This window comes from Onychostoma macrolepis, chromosome 01 (genome assembly GCF_012432095.1).
Source record: "Onychostoma macrolepis isolate SWU-2019 chromosome 01, ASM1243209v1, whole genome shotgun sequence".
Lineage (NCBI taxonomy): Eukaryota > Metazoa > Chordata > Actinopteri > Cypriniformes > Cyprinidae > Onychostoma > Onychostoma macrolepis.
The window spans coordinates 2,350,953-2,367,772 of NC_081155.1; the positions used below are offsets into that span (position 1 = coordinate 2,350,953).

General features: G+C 37.0%; 2 protein-coding genes across 2 annotated transcripts; both read right to left on the bottom strand.

Moving 5' to 3' along the window:
* Window positions 1-11: 11 nt before the first annotated feature.
* soul5l (heme-binding protein soul5, like) lies at window positions 12-5,374 on the bottom strand. Its single transcript, XM_058773392.1, has 8 exons — window positions 5,238-5,374; window positions 3,697-3,762; window positions 3,536-3,620; window positions 3,325-3,445; window positions 2,844-2,983; window positions 2,048-2,211; window positions 359-456; window positions 12-277 (listed from the first exon to the last, which is right to left on the bottom strand). Coding segments are annotated over exons 1-7 (672 nt in total). The 5' UTR covers window positions 5,240-5,374; the 3' UTR covers window positions 12-277; window positions 359-362.
* Window positions 5,375-5,413: 39 nt separating this feature from the next.
* On the bottom strand, window positions 5,414-16,774 carry LOC131538925 (protein GPR108). Its single transcript, XM_058773142.1, has 18 exons — window positions 16,528-16,774; window positions 15,418-15,531; window positions 15,290-15,340; window positions 15,127-15,212; window positions 14,341-14,411; window positions 14,129-14,262; window positions 13,350-13,412; window positions 13,157-13,252; window positions 12,943-13,076; window positions 12,789-12,864; window positions 11,765-11,838; window positions 11,543-11,660; window positions 11,338-11,468; window positions 9,856-9,899; window positions 7,187-7,236; window positions 7,021-7,104; window positions 6,773-6,894; window positions 5,414-6,693 (listed from the first exon to the last, which is right to left on the bottom strand). The coding sequence occupies exons 1-18, from the start codon at window positions 16,621-16,623 to the stop codon at window positions 6,606-6,608; spliced, it is 1,632 nt and encodes a 543-aa protein (XP_058629125.1). The 5' UTR covers window positions 16,624-16,774; the 3' UTR covers window positions 5,414-6,605.
* Between the last annotated feature and the right edge of the window lie 46 nt (window positions 16,775-16,820).

A 16,820-nucleotide genomic window follows, 5' to 3' on the forward strand; every position in this document is an offset into this window, starting at 1 on the left:
AGACACAAATATGTCAGCACTCAAAGTTTATTAGCCATCGATGAACAACAGCTCTGAACATAAAGCAAAGAAATCTGATTTATTGATCTGAGATGAATGAAGCGGATTATTGCGCTGAGATACAGTCGTTCTGGAGGTTTAATGACATTCACTAGGAGACTAGATACACCGAGAGCAGTAGATGTGTTTGATTATTGTTGAACATGAAATTCAGGCTGTTGTTTGTGGGATGGAGATTTCACCAAAGCACAGAAAGATCACCGGCGTCCTGTGAGACCTGATGAAGGAAACCAAGACGTTCAGATCAAACACTGATATACGTCTGGGTCGAGTGAGTGTGTGTGTGCGCGTGTGTTACCTGTTCAGTGTGTGTCCGGAGTGTGTTCCTCTCCGCAGACCGGATCTCCCTCCACCACGTACCACACCTCATTATGCCTGTTTAGCAGCTTCAGAGGACTAAAACACACAGTTACATTAACAACAATCACATTAATACAAAAATGGATAAATAAAGAAATAAAGTCAGCAGTTAATGTATCAAGATTTCCTTGAAAAAAAGTCATAAATATAGTAACAATAATAATAAAGTAGTAGAAATAAAAAGTAGCCATGAGAAACAGGCGATTGATTCAACAAGAAAAAAATATTGCAGGAGGACTGGTAAGGTGAACTAAAATCTTGTTTCAGAAAATTATTAACCCTCTGGTTTTGTTCGCGTTTTATTATTATTATTATTTTAAAAAACTATATTTAAATGTAATATATTTTAGTTTTAGTATATATATATATATATATATATTTGTATTTTTAGGGGATATGGTACTAAATTGTATTTATGAAATAGGTTAACAGGTAATAAATGAATCATAACTAAGACACTTGGCAGATTATTGCTGAAGTAAAATAAAGTTATACAATTTTAAGTTTATTTTAATAGTAAAATAGTATGCCATGTTTTTTTTTCTACTTTAATTTTTAGTTGAAAACATGTTTTGAAAAATATATATTTCATGTAAAATTTTAAAGAAAATCAAAGCCATAAATCTAAACAAGTTGTGTTCCAAATTTGAGGTTGATATTACCAAAAATGAGTATTCAGTAGGATTTAGTTTAGCTGCAGATGAAATTCACTTCTCATTCATTTCCAAGGGGACTATTTAACCTTTTCCAGTCATGTCCATGATTTTATTTTATTTTTTTGTCATATTCACATATAAAGAGCTAAAATCTTTCCTAAGTATTGTACCGTTCAGATGAAGAAAAACAAAGTAAAATTTTTCAGTCAAAAATATGGAGCCCCTAAAGGGACAAGGGATTTTTGGTGGAAAAAATTTGGAGTGGAAGGAAAAACATTTTTCTTTCTTTTTTTTGGCGTTCTCACAAAACTTTTGCATTCCCTCGAGTTTTATTTTGAACTTGAACTCAAGCACTCACTGTACTTCTTTATTTGAGTTCAAGACACAGTTTTGGGACATTCTAAAACGCTTAATGTGGCTTAATGTTTTAAAACAGTGACATTGGAGGACCAAATTAGCTAATAATAAATACTGATAACATTATTAGGCTAATATTAATAACCTTATTAGTAATATTACTATTAATAAAGCAGAATAGCCCAGAATATGAACGCAATGCACTGCACGTTAAGCTTATTCTCCCCCATAGAAAACGTTTAAGGTGGGCTAATGAGCAAAGACAGTGATTTAAAAATACCAAACCAGAACAGAACATGCAGTTTCACGTGTTTTCTCCCACATAGACAAAACATTATGTACAGAAAAGCAACGTGCTAAGAGTTTTTTATAGTGTATATATTTGATAAAAAGCCCAAATTTTCAATTTTCTTACTGTTTTTATATTAAGCCATGTTAAGCGTGCTTTTCTATGGAGCAGAAACCGCTTATCGTGCAATTCAGTCTATATTTTGGGCTCATCTGCTTGCATGTATAGCGTATTTGGTCTTTATTTATCATCTTCATTAACCACGTTAGGTGTAGTGGTGTGTGTGTGTGTGTGTGTGTGTGTGTGTGTGTGAGAGAGTGTTCACCTGTCGTAGCCCACAGTGTAGTGGTGGGTGTGGTTAAAGTGGGCGTGGGCTCTCAGCAGTGCTCTGCTCAGCAGGTGGGCGTGGAGTCGGGAGGTGATTGACAGCATCCAGCCGCCGTAACTCCTCACGTACACATCCATGTCAGGCATGTCAGAGAAATACAGCTATGGGTTTTTATATATAAAGTTGAAAACAAAACAAAAAACATTAAATAATAGAAATGCTAAAATAGAAATGTCGTGCTGAGATATTAAAATACTAAAACTATGTATATTAAAATATGTATGTAAAAATATTACATATTTATCAAAATATTACAATCTTAATATTAAATATAAATCAGAAAAAATATGAAAATAAAAATAAATACTACAAAAATAAATATTATGAATAGTATTATTTTATAATAAATACCACAATAAAATATTTAATATTAATATTGAATATTTTTCTTTTAGTATTCAAAATATAATTTCATTATAATAATTACATTTTTAATTGAACACTAAAATAATCTTTAAATAGTAATACAAATACTACAATAAAATATTAATTATAATATTAAATATGAAATTAAAATACAAAAATAAATATCAAATATATATTTTTATATTAAACTATTAAAAATTAAATATTACAATTTTTAAAATATTTGAACAAACCAAGATAAAACTACACACAACTAATACAACAACAAAACAACAGCATTAAACTAAATGTATTATTGTGTAAAGCTACTGTGATTTTTCATTCTTATTTTGTATGTCTGTAGGGGTTTGGGTTTGGTGGCTCTGACCTTGTCGTTGGTGGGAGTGGGCGGATGCTCCTGATAGGCTGATGGCAGCAGGAAGCTGAGCGTGTAGATCGCCGGTTCCCACATCTTCACTTCCTCTGGGACTTCAACAAGCACCGGAGCCGTCATCTCAAACCTCACACCTATACACACACACACATTGGTTTTTATGGGGACTCTCCATTGGCGTAATGGTTTTTATACTGTACTTACTGTATGTGCTATTGCCCTACACCAACCCTACACCTAAACCTACCCCTTACAGGAGACTACAGGCATTTTTACTTTCTTAAAAAAACTCACTCTGTATGAATTATAAGCGTTTTGAAAAGTGGGGACATGGGGAAATGTCCTCATAAATCACCTTCTCCTTGTAGTACTTGTCATACCCATGTCATTATACAAATTTGTGTCCTTATAAACCACACACACACACACACAGAGAGAGCTTGATGGTGTTTATGCTGTGAACTCCGTCACAAACCCTCTTCATTGTCTCCAGAGATATAATGATAGAGGCGTCTGAAGGCCATGGCGGCTCCGACCCCGAGGAAATACGCCTCTGCGTCTGTAGAGACCCACCGCGTGGCTGAGTAACGACGAACCTGCAAACACACTCCCGTTATAAACCGCACCCGCACTTCAGCTCAGCACAGTCCAGAAACACACACACACACACACGAGGAGCGCCTGACCTCATACTCGTCTGTCCGGCAGAGCAGATCGAACTGAAGACATTCTCTAGACTCGCTGCAGAAGCTGCTGGACGAGTTACTGGGGCTGCAACACACACAAAACACACATTACTGTCCCTCTGTGGTCTCCAGAGGGTTAATAATGAGGTGTAATATCTGACCCCACACTGCTGACGGCCAGAGACCCCAGAGACAGCAGAGACAGCAGCGTCACGCCGATCACACGCCTGAGGAGACACAGAGAAACCATACAGACACACCAGAAGTTATTCAGACTCCAGATATAATGTTTGATATATTTTTACAAGTGGGTGCAGGACACTACAGTTCATTTATGTGAGTGAGGATAGCAAAATGTGACCCTGCAGCACAAAAGCAATCATAAGCAGCACAGGTATATTTGTAGCAATAGCCAACAATACATTGTATGGGTCAAAATCATTAGGATATTAAGTAAAGATCATGTTCAATGAAGATATTTTGTAAATTTCCTACCGTAAATATATCAAAACTTCTAATCAAATTTTTAATTAGTAATATGCATTAAGAACTTCATTTGGACAACTTTAAAGGCGATTTTCTCAATATTTAGATTTTTTTGCACCCTCAGATTCCAGATTTTGAAATAGTTGTATCTCAGCAAAATATTGTCCTATCCTTTATTCAGCTTTCAGATGATACATAAATCTCAATTTAAAAAAAAAAAAAAAAAGCAAGCTTGAAGTAAACTGTGACATATTATAGCCTATTTTATACCCAAAATTCTTCATATTACAAGTATTTTAAAATGTAGGCTAATTTAATGTAATAACAAATACTTAATCTTTGGAATCTGATTGCGTAATCCAGATTATATGTAAATTACTACCCAGCTCTGTATATTGATATCACTGCTAACCCACTTCTGTAAAACCCTGTAAGAGTTTCTCCTGAGGAACACAAAAGATATTTTGAAGAACGCAGAGGAACCGAACAACACTGGACCCTCTTGACTTCCACTGTATGGACAAAATACACTGAGACATTTATCAAAACATCATGTGTGTTTCACTGAAGAAAGAAACTCGTTAAGGTTTGAATTACATGAGAGACTCAGATGCAAACTCAAATGCATTCATTATTAAACTAATGCAAAAAGATAAATACATGAAAGGGAACTGAATTCTGCTGTGTCAGTGTCTCTGGAAAGCTGGCCCTGGTTCTGTCTCTCACACACACACACACATCTAAATGGGACAGTGCATAACCTACTTCTATTGTGTTATAGACAGGTATTTATAAATACCTGTATCATAAACATAACATTTTATACCACTTTTTTTTTTTACAAAGGAGGACGTCCCCAAAAAGAGGTTTCGGGAGATTTGTCAGGTTTAGCTCAATTCTGGATACATCTGTCCCCAAAATATGGTTAAGTAGACACACACACACACGCCTTAAAGTTTCCCCCTGCCGCACTGCGGAGAAACTTAAAACAGAAACACCCAGCGATGTGCGCGATCTCTTACAAATATTAATATTCATCTCAAACATCATCAAGTCCCGACAGCTCCATCATACATTATTGCAGATGCAGTAAAAACTTTCATATTTAAGACAAAACTGCCCATTCGAGCTCCTACAATTACAATCCTCTGAACGTTAAACGCATTCACGTATTTGTGTCACAGATCCAACCGTAGAGAATACTTCATATACTTACATCGTGGTTTATTTGTGACTCCGGCAGAGAAGAAGAGAGGATCACATCAGCACCGGAGCGCGTTCACGAGCGTCTCTGCGCGCGGGCGCGTTCACTGGAGGACGGAGGCGCGCGCTGAAGCGGTGAGTACAAACTCTCTTTTCCCTCACATCACAAACCGAAGAAACGAGTCGATATTGTTGTCATTTGATTTATTTCAAACTTGAACACAATTAGCATGATAAACCAGCAATTAATCAAGCAGGACAAAAAAATTTTCTTACAGTTTGTGGAAATATTAGCCAGTTTAAAAGCACTGAGGGGGAAACTAGAGTGGGGGCGTTCTGGAGAGGTTTTCAAATCTAAACTGCTGCGAAGATTCCCGCGCTTTCAGTGTGGACCGTTAGTTTTAACGGTCGCGATGCGGTTGTCGCTTTCGCAGTAATATGGTGTAGCAGTGGTTAGTCCTTCATTTATAACTGTATATCAATATTTATAGTTGTTAAATAAAGGAGGGACTAATACAGAGTAGATGGAGCCATGAGCAAAATATCACAAAATAAAGCGCAACCTTTTTCAAAGCAGCAAAAGACAAAAATTGTTATTGGTGTGTCGCATGACTGATAATGTTGTTATAGGAACCTCTCAGGAACACTCAGCTTCCTCCAGGACAGAACATAAACATTAACAGTCATGAACGCAGCCGTGCGCTTTAAAGAAATTTACAACACCAGAAAAACTTTAATAAAAATCTTAAATATATCCATCTGAGGAAAAAGAAATTACACGTTGCGTTTGGTGATGAACGTTCCCTAAATCTTCAGCTTACCTGGTGACGATGTCACGATAACCAACCTGTTTTAAGAAGCACTGTCTTATCTGTTACGGTGCGCTGTATTTACGCTAGTTTCAAAGTTCTGTTAGAGAAGAATCGCTTCCAGCCATCGGATCAAAAATTAACAGAAAAAACCATGATATACAAACAACAGCATCAAACTTCTTCGGTTAAATAATAAAGACATTAGGAAATAAAAGAAGGCTAAAACCAAACAAATCAAATTATTGTAACATCCAGTATAATGATTGTACATCTTTGGAATGAAGGAATAAATGAGCGAACAAATGAACGGACAGAGCAGAGTGACCACATCATTACGGTAAACCAAAGCAAGAGATTCAGTCTGTGTCACCGTCGTCCCAGAGTCTGTATGGGAAAATCAGCTCATTCTCTCACGGAAATTGCGTCTGTTGTGCTTTATTCTCACACGTTTTTTCCATTCCGTTTTTTTTTTTCTTTCACTTGCATAGTGAGTCTGTGGGTACCGTGACAGCAACCTCAGGAAGGGGAGGAGTTTGAGAGTCCAGGCTCCGCCCTTATTGATATGACACTCACAACGCAACCTCTCTCTGTCTCTCTCGGCCGTTAGATGTTTTCTTCACCTTGTGGATGCCCTCCAGCGCTCCCGATTCTGTTATACTGTGTGCGAGAGAAAGGATATCACACACTGAGCCTCTCAGAGGGAGGAAGAGATAGAGAGATAGAGAGAGAGACCTACACTTCATCCATCTCCAGGTCCTCCTCGTCCTGAGGCAGCTGTAGGTACGGGTTATTTGATGCCGGTCGGAACTTGAATCCAGTCAAGACGAAGAAGATCAGAGTAGAAACCTCCACTAAAAACTGCAAACACAAGGAGAGAAAAAAACAAAACTTCTGCTTATGGCGAAGTCTGAACAATTTTTTGTGCTATAAATGCCATCTACATATCTAATTTATGTTATGTTGAAGCAGCGTTAGTGTGAATACCTCCTGACACCACTGCCACTGGAACGGCACAGTGAGCTTCAGCAGTATCGCAATGATCCGCGTGAAGTAGATATAACACACGATCTGAGGACAGAGAAACAGCTTTCAGTTGTCCACCTTTGAGAAATGATCTTATCCTAGATGCGAATAAAGACAAATGTCTCACCATCACATAGTAATGTCTGAAGAGCTTTAACTTCTCCAGGTTCATGGCAGCTGCACGAGAATGCACACAAACATTGTGAATTTAGGAATAAACACACACAAACAAACAAATACAACATCTGTATCAATAACTACACCGATAACTAGGGCTGCACGATATATCGTTTCAGCATCGATATCGCGATATGCACATCCGCGATAGTCACATCGCAGGATGTGCGATTTTTAGACCGTTATATTTATACTGATCGTTTTCGCGACAGCTATCGCATCACGCCACCCCGCGACGCACTGTCTTCACTGGACGCGAAAAACGACCGTTGCAAATCCTTTGAACTTTGTGTCAGTAAGTCATAAAAAGAATGAGGGATTTACTCGCAAGGATTTGCCGTGTCGCGCCCAAGTGGCAACCTCCCGCTGCCTCTCGTGAAACCAACACGGAAGTGACTAAAACTGCAGTTCATCGACTGGCCGCTGGGGAGTCAATCACATAGACTCCCCATGTTAAAATGCCCAACTTTACAGCAGAAAAAAACATGTTTACAGCCTGGTACAAAAAATTATTGTGGTCTATATAGCTAATTTTGCCCTTCGTGACAACTGTGAGGGGGGTGAATTTTTTTATAACTCATCCGTTTAAATTATATTAAGCCTTAAAGTTCTGCATAATTAAGGGCGTGGCCACTTGAGTGACAGGTGGACTGCCGCGAGCTCTGCTGCTCCAGAGTGTGAAACTCACTAGTGCGAAACTTACAAAACTGGCTTTAAAGATTTGTATTTGTACAGAAAAAAATAATTATAGGTAGGACACTGGGAATCTGGCAATTAGATGTTTTAATCGTTATTGCTTACAGTGCTTTGTTATATGGAGCAGTTTGTTAGATCGCGGTCTCTCTCATTCAACATATAAAGCACTGTTTATTTATTTTATCTTTGTTCTATTATATTTATCTATGTTTGTAATTTGTTCATTTTTCTATGCTGATTTACTCATCTACAATATTTTTTTTCCAAATAGAGCTTTTCAAGTCATCTGGAGTTTTTTAGAAATACAAAATATCGCAATGTGAGTTTTTTCCAATATCGTGCAGCCCTACCGATAACTAAAGATAACTATAACAATAATTATACAGAGAACTGTAAAGATAACAACGATAACTATAAAGGTAATTACACTGATGACTACAACAACGATCAACAATAACTATATCAATAACTATAAAGATAACTAACTATACGATAATTCTACTAATATATATATAACTATAACAATAATTACACTGATAGCTGTAGCGATAGCTACCGATAACTATAAAAATAATTATACTGATTAGTATAGAAATAATTATAAAGGTAATTACACTGATAACCAACAATAATTACATTGATAACTATAAAGATAATTAAACTGAAAAGTATAAAAGTAACAATAACTATTAAAGATAATTATACCAATAAGTATAAGATAACAGTAACTATAAGAGTAACTGGTTACACTTTATATTAAGGTGTCCTTGTTACAATCTAATTATACATTTAAGTACTGATTAATATCGATTAGCTACATGTACTTACTATATGGTTTGTATTATGACACCTTAAAATAAAGTGTTACCTCCTAATCCTGAGTAATTACCTAATTAAATACTTAGTAGTAGCCGTTGTACTTACATGAAACAAAATGTACTTACCATGTAACTAAGTTATGGAACAGCCTGTACTTACAGTTTGTAATTATGTAGATGTAATAGGCAGCTACTGTTACACATATGTAACAGGCAGAGTCTGTTACACCGCTACTAGTACACTTAAGTACAATCTTGATTCACTTTATTTTAAGTAGCTTATGTTTGTGTAATAATCTGTAAATTTAATGTAATTAGAAAGGTATTACATGTATTTTAGCTGTGTACTGGTGGGTTAAAATCAAACTAAGGTGCAGCTGGATATACAGTATAGATACACATGAAGTACACACACTTCAGTACAATCTCGATTACTTTATTTTAAGTAGCTTATGTCTGTGTACTTACATTTATAATTACGTCGTATAAAGTCTGGAACACATATGTAACAATCTTTTGGTTACATAAGTAGCTGTGTAATAGACTCTGTCTGTTACATATGTGTAACAGTAGCTGCCTTTTACATGTACATAATTACAAACTGTAAGTACAGGCTGTTCCATAACTTAGTTAAGTACTTGGTAGTAGCCGTTGTACTTGCATGACACAAAATGTACTTACCATGTAACTAAGTAATTACTCTGTATTATGTACACCTTAAAATAAAGTGTTACAGAGTAATTAAACTAATAACTATTAAAGACAATTTTACTGATAACTATAACAATAATTATAGTGATAACTGGCAATTGTAACAATTGTAAATAATGATTACTATAACATCTATAAAGATAACCAGAACAATAACCGATAACTGCAAAATCTAATTATACTGACAACTATAATGACTATACCTATAAACTATAATATAAAGATAACTACAGCGCTAACTATATAGTGCTAATCATAGCAATGGAATTGTTCCTGTGTTGTTATTGTTTTAGTGGCGTTGTGAACTTCACTACTAGAGTTAGATCAGTTAATAAAACTGTATGGGAATGGGTGTGAATGGGTCTTTATGACACACAGTTCCTGTCAAACACACCTTTGCCATCTGTGTTCGAAGCCTCCTGCAGGTGTCGGATGGACCTGTTAGACACAGACAGTGTTGGGTAAGTTACTTTCAAAAAGTAATTAATTACTATTACTAATTACATCATCAATATTGTATTTAAATTACTTTACTAATTACTCTGTTTGAAAAGTAACTTAGTTACTCAATAAGTAACTTAATTATTCAAATCGCTAATTAGGCTACATCTTAAAATCCCTATAAACCTTAATAGAAATTAAACTCTTTATTCTTTCAATTTGAGTCAAACATAGAATAGTTTAACCTTTTAGCTTTAAAACAACTGCAATACTTAAACATTTTATAAAAAAATGTAACCTTCTTTGGTTAACAAATAGAAATACTCTGAATAACAAAATATATGAACAACAAAAAAGCTTAAGAAAAGTTAAACAGTACATTTCAGTTTGGCAAGATGTTCAGGAAAAGCCCAACTAGTAAAATCCATACAGGTTTATGTAAAATAAAGTGTTAACTAATGTAGGTAAGAATAAATTACACAAATGATCTTCTCTGCTGAATAAAGCCGTGTCAGATCGCGCTGTTCTTCTGAGGTTAATTACTCATAGCAGGACTTCTTTCAAAAACGATGAAATTTAGACGAATCTTGATTTATTTATTTTTTTTATCTATTTTTTGTATCTAGATGAGGGTGTTTGCGTGCAGGTGACTGCATATAATGAGCTCAGATACAGGAAAGACTGAACCTCGCAACTTAGTTTCATACGGATTACATAATCAGACAATATTCGTTTTCGATTTGAATTCGTTCAATTTAAAAGTAGACACTTCAAGCTTCATATACGAGAAAGACTGTGCCTCGCTTTAGTTTCATAAGGATTACATAATCAGATAATATTCGTTTTCGATTTGAATTAGTTCATTTAAAAGTAGACAAGCTTTCTACAGACATATTTCTCATGTCTCTGTGTCAAATATTCGCTGAGTTTGTGAAGTTGCTCACGGAGACCTAGACGGCAGAAAGTGCACCCTGTTTGTTTTGTTTATTTTGCAAAAGCACAATGTTTTGTTGTTATTGTCAGTGTACACGAATAAAAGCAGGCCCTTTTCAGATTCGATTGATTTTAGTCTTATCTGTATCTGAGTATTTACGGTTTCTGTGAATCAGGAAAAACTGAAAGTGAACGCGCCGGCGCACAGAGGGTTAAAGACGCTGCATTCAATTTTATCTTTAGACGGTAAATTTAGATTTCAAATTCAGTATTGATTTTAGAACTGTTGAAATGATTTATTGTATGTAGCGCAAGTACTTTATAAGTAACTGTAATTAAATTACCTAAAAATGAACAGTAATCCATTGCTTTACTTTTTCAGTGGATAAGTAACTTAATTAGTTAGTAACGCGTTACACCCAACACTGGACACAGAATCATAAACCACATCAGATAACAGTTTAATATCAGCAGATCCGGATCCTGATGCAGCGATACGCACCAGACGACAGGGAACAGGACGGCTCCGCAGCAGATAAGGTCCACCAGGAATAGGATCTCCCTCCAGAGAGCGTATTCACTCGAACCCTCCTCCGTCTCCTCGATGATGATATAAGACACGTTAGCCAGAACCTGCAACACACCGGCATCAGTCGCGGATAATATCACATCAGAAACATGAGGAAGACGTGTTCAAACACACACACCTGCAGAGGAATGACAATCATGAAGATCTTCTTCTCTTTGTCTGACAGGATGTATTTAACGAAGGCGAAGCCAGTGCCGATGAGAGCCAGCGTGATGAACAGAAGAGCCCCCTTCAGCCTGACACACAAACACTGTGATTCTGAGACCATCCACATTGAAAATTACGAGAAACGAGACACTAAGAATGAGAAACAGAAGGAAAGTGAAGGTGTGATACGCACAGGTGTGTGATGTAGTACATGACGGCCCAGCCTTCAATAGGATGACCTTCAGAGTTGATGAAGTAATAGTTGATCTGAGCAGAAGACACAAACACTTGTGAGGAGTAGTTGTTCACAATAACACCAGGAACATGTTTCAAGTCACCTCTGAACAAATATATGTTCTGTTTTATATTCATATTTTAGAACATATGCAATTAAATATTGTTTTTTATTTATATACTTGACTCTTCTGTAGTTACACTGTGTAATAAGACTGACGGAAAATGAAAAGTTGCGATGTTGGTTAGTTAGTTTTTATTGCCATGTCAGCATCTAAGGCTCTCATGGCAAAAACTGAGTTGGAATAATACAAGATTACAAACACAAAATAAAACCAAATAAACAAGCATGTCCTTTTGCAATTTTAGTGCAATTCTTCAAATATTTTCTTGAGACAAGTTCAAGGTTAACGCAGTCAACTTTAACAAGTTATGAAGCTATTTTTTAGAAGAATATAAAAAAAAATAATATATATATTCTTAAGAAACGTTAATGGCAATATTAAAATACAGCAACGCTTTACAAAAAGGTCCTATTATGTATTGTTAGTTAATACATTATCTAACATTAAAAACAACGGGCAATACAATTGTTGCAGTATTTATTAATTTCTTTGTTAATGTTCATAAATTAAAATACAGAGGTTCATTTTAGCTTTTGATTTGACTTTTAACTTCTGACTTTAATGTATTAGTAAAAGCTGAAATTAACATTAACAACTTTAAAATTAATATTAATAAATGCCTTTGAAATATTTTTCATTGTTAGTTGTAGTTAGCAAATTGTAAACTAACATTAGCAAATGAAACATTGTAAAGTTTAATAATAATAATAATAATAATAATAATAACTTAGAAAAATAGCAAAACAACAAAATTACTAAAACTTTAAAATTAAAATCTAATCTAATATTATTAGAAACTATGAAAGTATCTCAGTGATGGTAAAAGTGCAGTGTGAGAGTGATCAGTGTTTTACTCACGCTGTGAAACAGCAGAGACACAGCTTTAGTGTACGCCAGCGCCGCCATCAGCCAGTGGATCTTAAACACGCTGTACCTGTCAAACACACACACAGCATGAGCACCAGCGGCTTCACTCGCAGCGACAGACCCCTGTGTGTGTGTGTGTGTGTACCTGTACTTGAGCAGCGTGTATGTCCACACCACGGCGGCGGTGAAGAAGACGGCAGCCATTGAGATGTAGAGGCGCGGCAGGGGAATCTCAGCCGCCGACAGATAACCGCTGGGATTCTTCTCTGTGATCTCCACCTGACACACACACACTCAGTTTGATGCGGATCATGTGAGACGCGGCTCTGAGACGGTCAGATGCGGTCTGCAGCACTTACGTGGAGAGAATACGGACTCAGCGGCTTGGTGTTGAGGCAGTTGTGGAAGTCCAGGTTGTAGAGGCCCTGCGAGCTCGCGCTCATCATGAGACGAAACTGAGAGCGGGAGAGAAAGCAGACGGGAGCGGTTTGATATCCCTCACTGGTCTGTGTATGTGAAACACTGTGTGTGTGTGTGTGTGACGGCTCTCACGCTGAAGTTGTAGGAATCACCGTGTTGCTGCAGCTCCAGCCGCTTCCCGTCCAAACTCTCCACCTGATGGGAACACGGTTCAAGAAGCAAAAACAGCTGCTCATGAAGGGTCGTGAAACACCAGACTACCTTCTCTGAGACTGCAGCAGAGGCGTTTGTGTTGCACATCATTGAAGACAAATGTTTGCCTCCGTTAATTTTAATTGTTGGACAAAACTGGTTAACTTTCAGCTTCTTTGCGCTATTTTCATCTTCTGGGTTTAAAACCTACATCATGTTGATGTCACAGTTGTGACGTGGCAAAGGACTACTCATAATTATTCATGAGACCGCATGTTCTTATCCTATGAGAAGACGCTTTGTTTAATTATTCACAACAGCACGTGTTGATTTGCTATGACAGACGCTTCAGACGGTGAGATCGTGCACATTAACTGAGAGAAACGTTCATGGATCGAAGGAGAGTGTTTGTTTTTGCTTTGTAAGAGTTCGGCACAAACTCAATTAGTGAGTGTAACTGGGTTTTACAGATACTTGACGCGACCAATCAAAAGGCTTATACATACGCCGCAAAATAAGCCTTAAAAGTTATTAGCGGTGAATGCAAGTGGCTGTGCATTTATTTATTTTAATGAGAAGGGAAATGAAACTGCCTGAACCAGAAGCTGTGGTGAGAACAAACTAGTGCGGAAACAGGGGGTGTCATGACCCTTTACCCAAGCTTTTAAAATCAGATTTAAAATGTAAGAATCATGTTTAGCAAACACACAGGTACGTACCATCTGGCTGAAGGTGCTGCTGACAGCAGGCGTCACTTTGGTCTTATCTTGTGAATTTTCTTTCGGTTTTGTTGTCTTATCAACACTCGGCTCTTTTGGCTTCTCAACCTCTGCACTTTCTCTTTTCGTTCTCCCTGAGAAACACAGACACCATCAGCAGCCGCAAACACACTCTCACACACACACTTCAGAGTCACGGGCATTTGTTTTACCTTTCTCTCCATCCGCCTTCAGTTTGGACACCAGCGTGATGTTAGATTTGCCAAAGTGCCTCACTTCGACGCTGCGCACACAACCACAGTCAGTGCCACTCAGTCACAGTAAATCACATTCACCATCACAGCAACGATCAGTCACATGAACAGTTACGATCGCAGTAAAATTCACAATCACAGTATGTAACACTATTTTAAGGTGTCCTTGTTACACGTACTTACTATTATAATAACAATAAATTATGGATAATTACATGCAAGTAACCCTAAACCAAACCCTAATTCTAATCCTAACCTTATAGTAAAAACATGTAGTTAATTAATATTTCTCAGTATTGAAATGTAGTATAAATACACTAACAAGGAGACCTTAAAATAAAGTGTAACCAATTACTTACAAATTACACATATTGTTATCTTTATAGTTATTGGTATAGTTATTGTTGGTTATCGTCACAGTTATCAGTGTAATTATCTTTACAGTTATTGTTATAGTAATCAGTATAATTATTTTTATAGTTATCTTCAGTTTTCGTTAGTTATCAATATGACTAAAAATAAAGTGTAACCTCACAGTAAAAAGGTGTCACATTGTGAATGTGACTGTGGCTGATTGTGATTGTATGTTAGATGCTTTATTCAGCCAGTGTTTTTTTTAAGTATGTAAGATATGTTTGTGTTTCCTAAACATGAGCTATGGGTAAGGAGAGCGACAGCTCAAACGAGCAACGCTGAGGTCATGATCGGCAGGTGTGCTCCTCCTCATCGCTGGACTGGACTCACCTGAGGTCTTTGGTGTTGATGATGAAGAGGATGAGCTCTTCATCACTCTTAGGTTTCGTCAGCTTGCACTCCTCCACCTCCTCCGCCTGTGGAGGCACAAACACAAGCGTCAGGAAGACGAGGACGAACAGAGAACAGAGAGAGAAGCGTTGCAGACACTCACGGTGTAGGACAGGATACCGGTCACTCGAGACCGGGCCAAACTGAAGCCCACCTGCAACACAAAACCACAGCATCTAACCAGTGACAAACACAACACACACACACACACACACACACACACGGGCTTACATTCCCGGAGTCAATCTTCTCCTGCGGCAGCTTCAGAGACACGAGATGGACGTCCAGAGTGCCGTCCGCAAAATAACCGAACGAGTTCAAATGGACCAGAAACCGCGTCTCATTCTGAGAGAGATGGGAAAGAGAGCGGTTCAGCGATGAAGAAGTGTTCATATTGTTTCCAGATACCTTCTTTAAGAACAGATGTAAATGTGTGAATTCATAAATTATTCAGTTTATGAGCAAGTCATTACACAAGTGAAATAAATGGCATAAAACAATCAGGTAAGTAAAACAAATGTGACCCTGGATCACAAAACCAGTCAATTTTTGATGTATTTGAAACAGAACTTTCCACTGATGTATGGTTTGTTAGGATCGGACAATATTTGGCTGAGATACAAGAATGTGGACATCTGGAATCTGAGGGTGCGAATAAAATCAGTTCTTAGCAATGCATATTACTAATCAAAAATGAAGTTTTGATATATTTATGGTAAGAAATTTACAAAATATCTTCATGGAAGATGATCTTTACTTAATATCCTAATGACTTTTGACATAAAAGAAAATGGATAATTTTGAGCCATACAATGTATTGTTGGCTATTGCTACAAATATACCTGTGCTGCTTATGACTGCTTTTGTGCTCCAGGGTCACATATGCTTAAATAGAAGAGATAAATGATCATATATACTAAATGAATGCTGTAGTGCAAATCATTAAAATAACAAACATTACGTATATGAGATAAATCATTAAATAAGTGATATAAATTAATAATTTAATCTAAAATAAATCATTACATAAGAGGCATGGGAGACAAATCATACCATATGTGAAACACAAGCTTAAACAAGGGAGATACATCATTAAATAAATGATAAATCAATAAATTAATCATTTTACGAATAATTAATCTTTATACAAGTAAGGTAAAAGAGATAAATCATCAGACACGTGAAACAAACGCTTAAATAAAGGAGATAATTAATCAAAGAAGCTAAATAAATCAGACAAGTCAGTAAAAAAGTGAAATAAACGCTGAAAACATGTTCAGCAACGAGCGAATAAAGGAGAAGAAGATGAACCTCGCCGATGATGAAGTGTAAATAACAGACCTTGAGTTTGAGCTGATGGATCCTCGCGCTGCTCTCCGACACCGTCAGGAGGAAGATCACCACACTCACCACAGCCTTCATCTTCATCATCATCATCCTCACACGCCGTCTGAGATCTCTGAGCCCTCAACAATCAATCTGTCTGCCGAAGCACTGACACTCACTCATCTGATCGCCAGCTTGTTTCCAAACTCTTCCAGCTTCACCTCCACTTCCGGGACGCGTGAGCGCATACACGTCACCAGCGACGGCGGGGCGGCGCGCGACACAGCGCCTCTACTGGCGGGAGGTCA

What these genes read in the sequence shown, in the direction of transcription:
- soul5l (XM_058773392.1), bottom strand. An exon ending in GCCGGACAGACGAGTATGAG is followed by an intron (nt 3,446 to 3,535) that starts GTCAGGCGCTCC and finishes GTGTGTTTGCAG; the next exon opens with GTTCGTCGTTACTCAGCCAC. An exon ending in TACACTGTGGGCTACGACAG is followed by an intron (nt 457 to 2,047) that starts GTGAACACTCTC and finishes TGTGTGTTTTAG; the next exon opens with TCCTCTGAAGCTGCTAAACA.
- LOC131538925 (XM_058773142.1), bottom strand. Translation starts at nt 16,623, where the DNA reads ATGATGATGATGAAGATGAAGGCTGTGGTGAGTGTGGTGATCTTCCTC. An exon ending in GCAGCACCTTCAGCCAGATG is followed by an intron (nt 13,413 to 14,128) that starts GTACGTACCTGT and finishes TGTTCCCATCAG; the next exon opens with GTGGAGAGTTTGGACGGGAA. An exon ending in TACACGCTGCTCAAGTACAG is followed by an intron (nt 12,865 to 12,942) that starts GTACACACACAC and finishes TGTGTTTGACAG; the next exon opens with GTACAGCGTGTTTAAGATCC.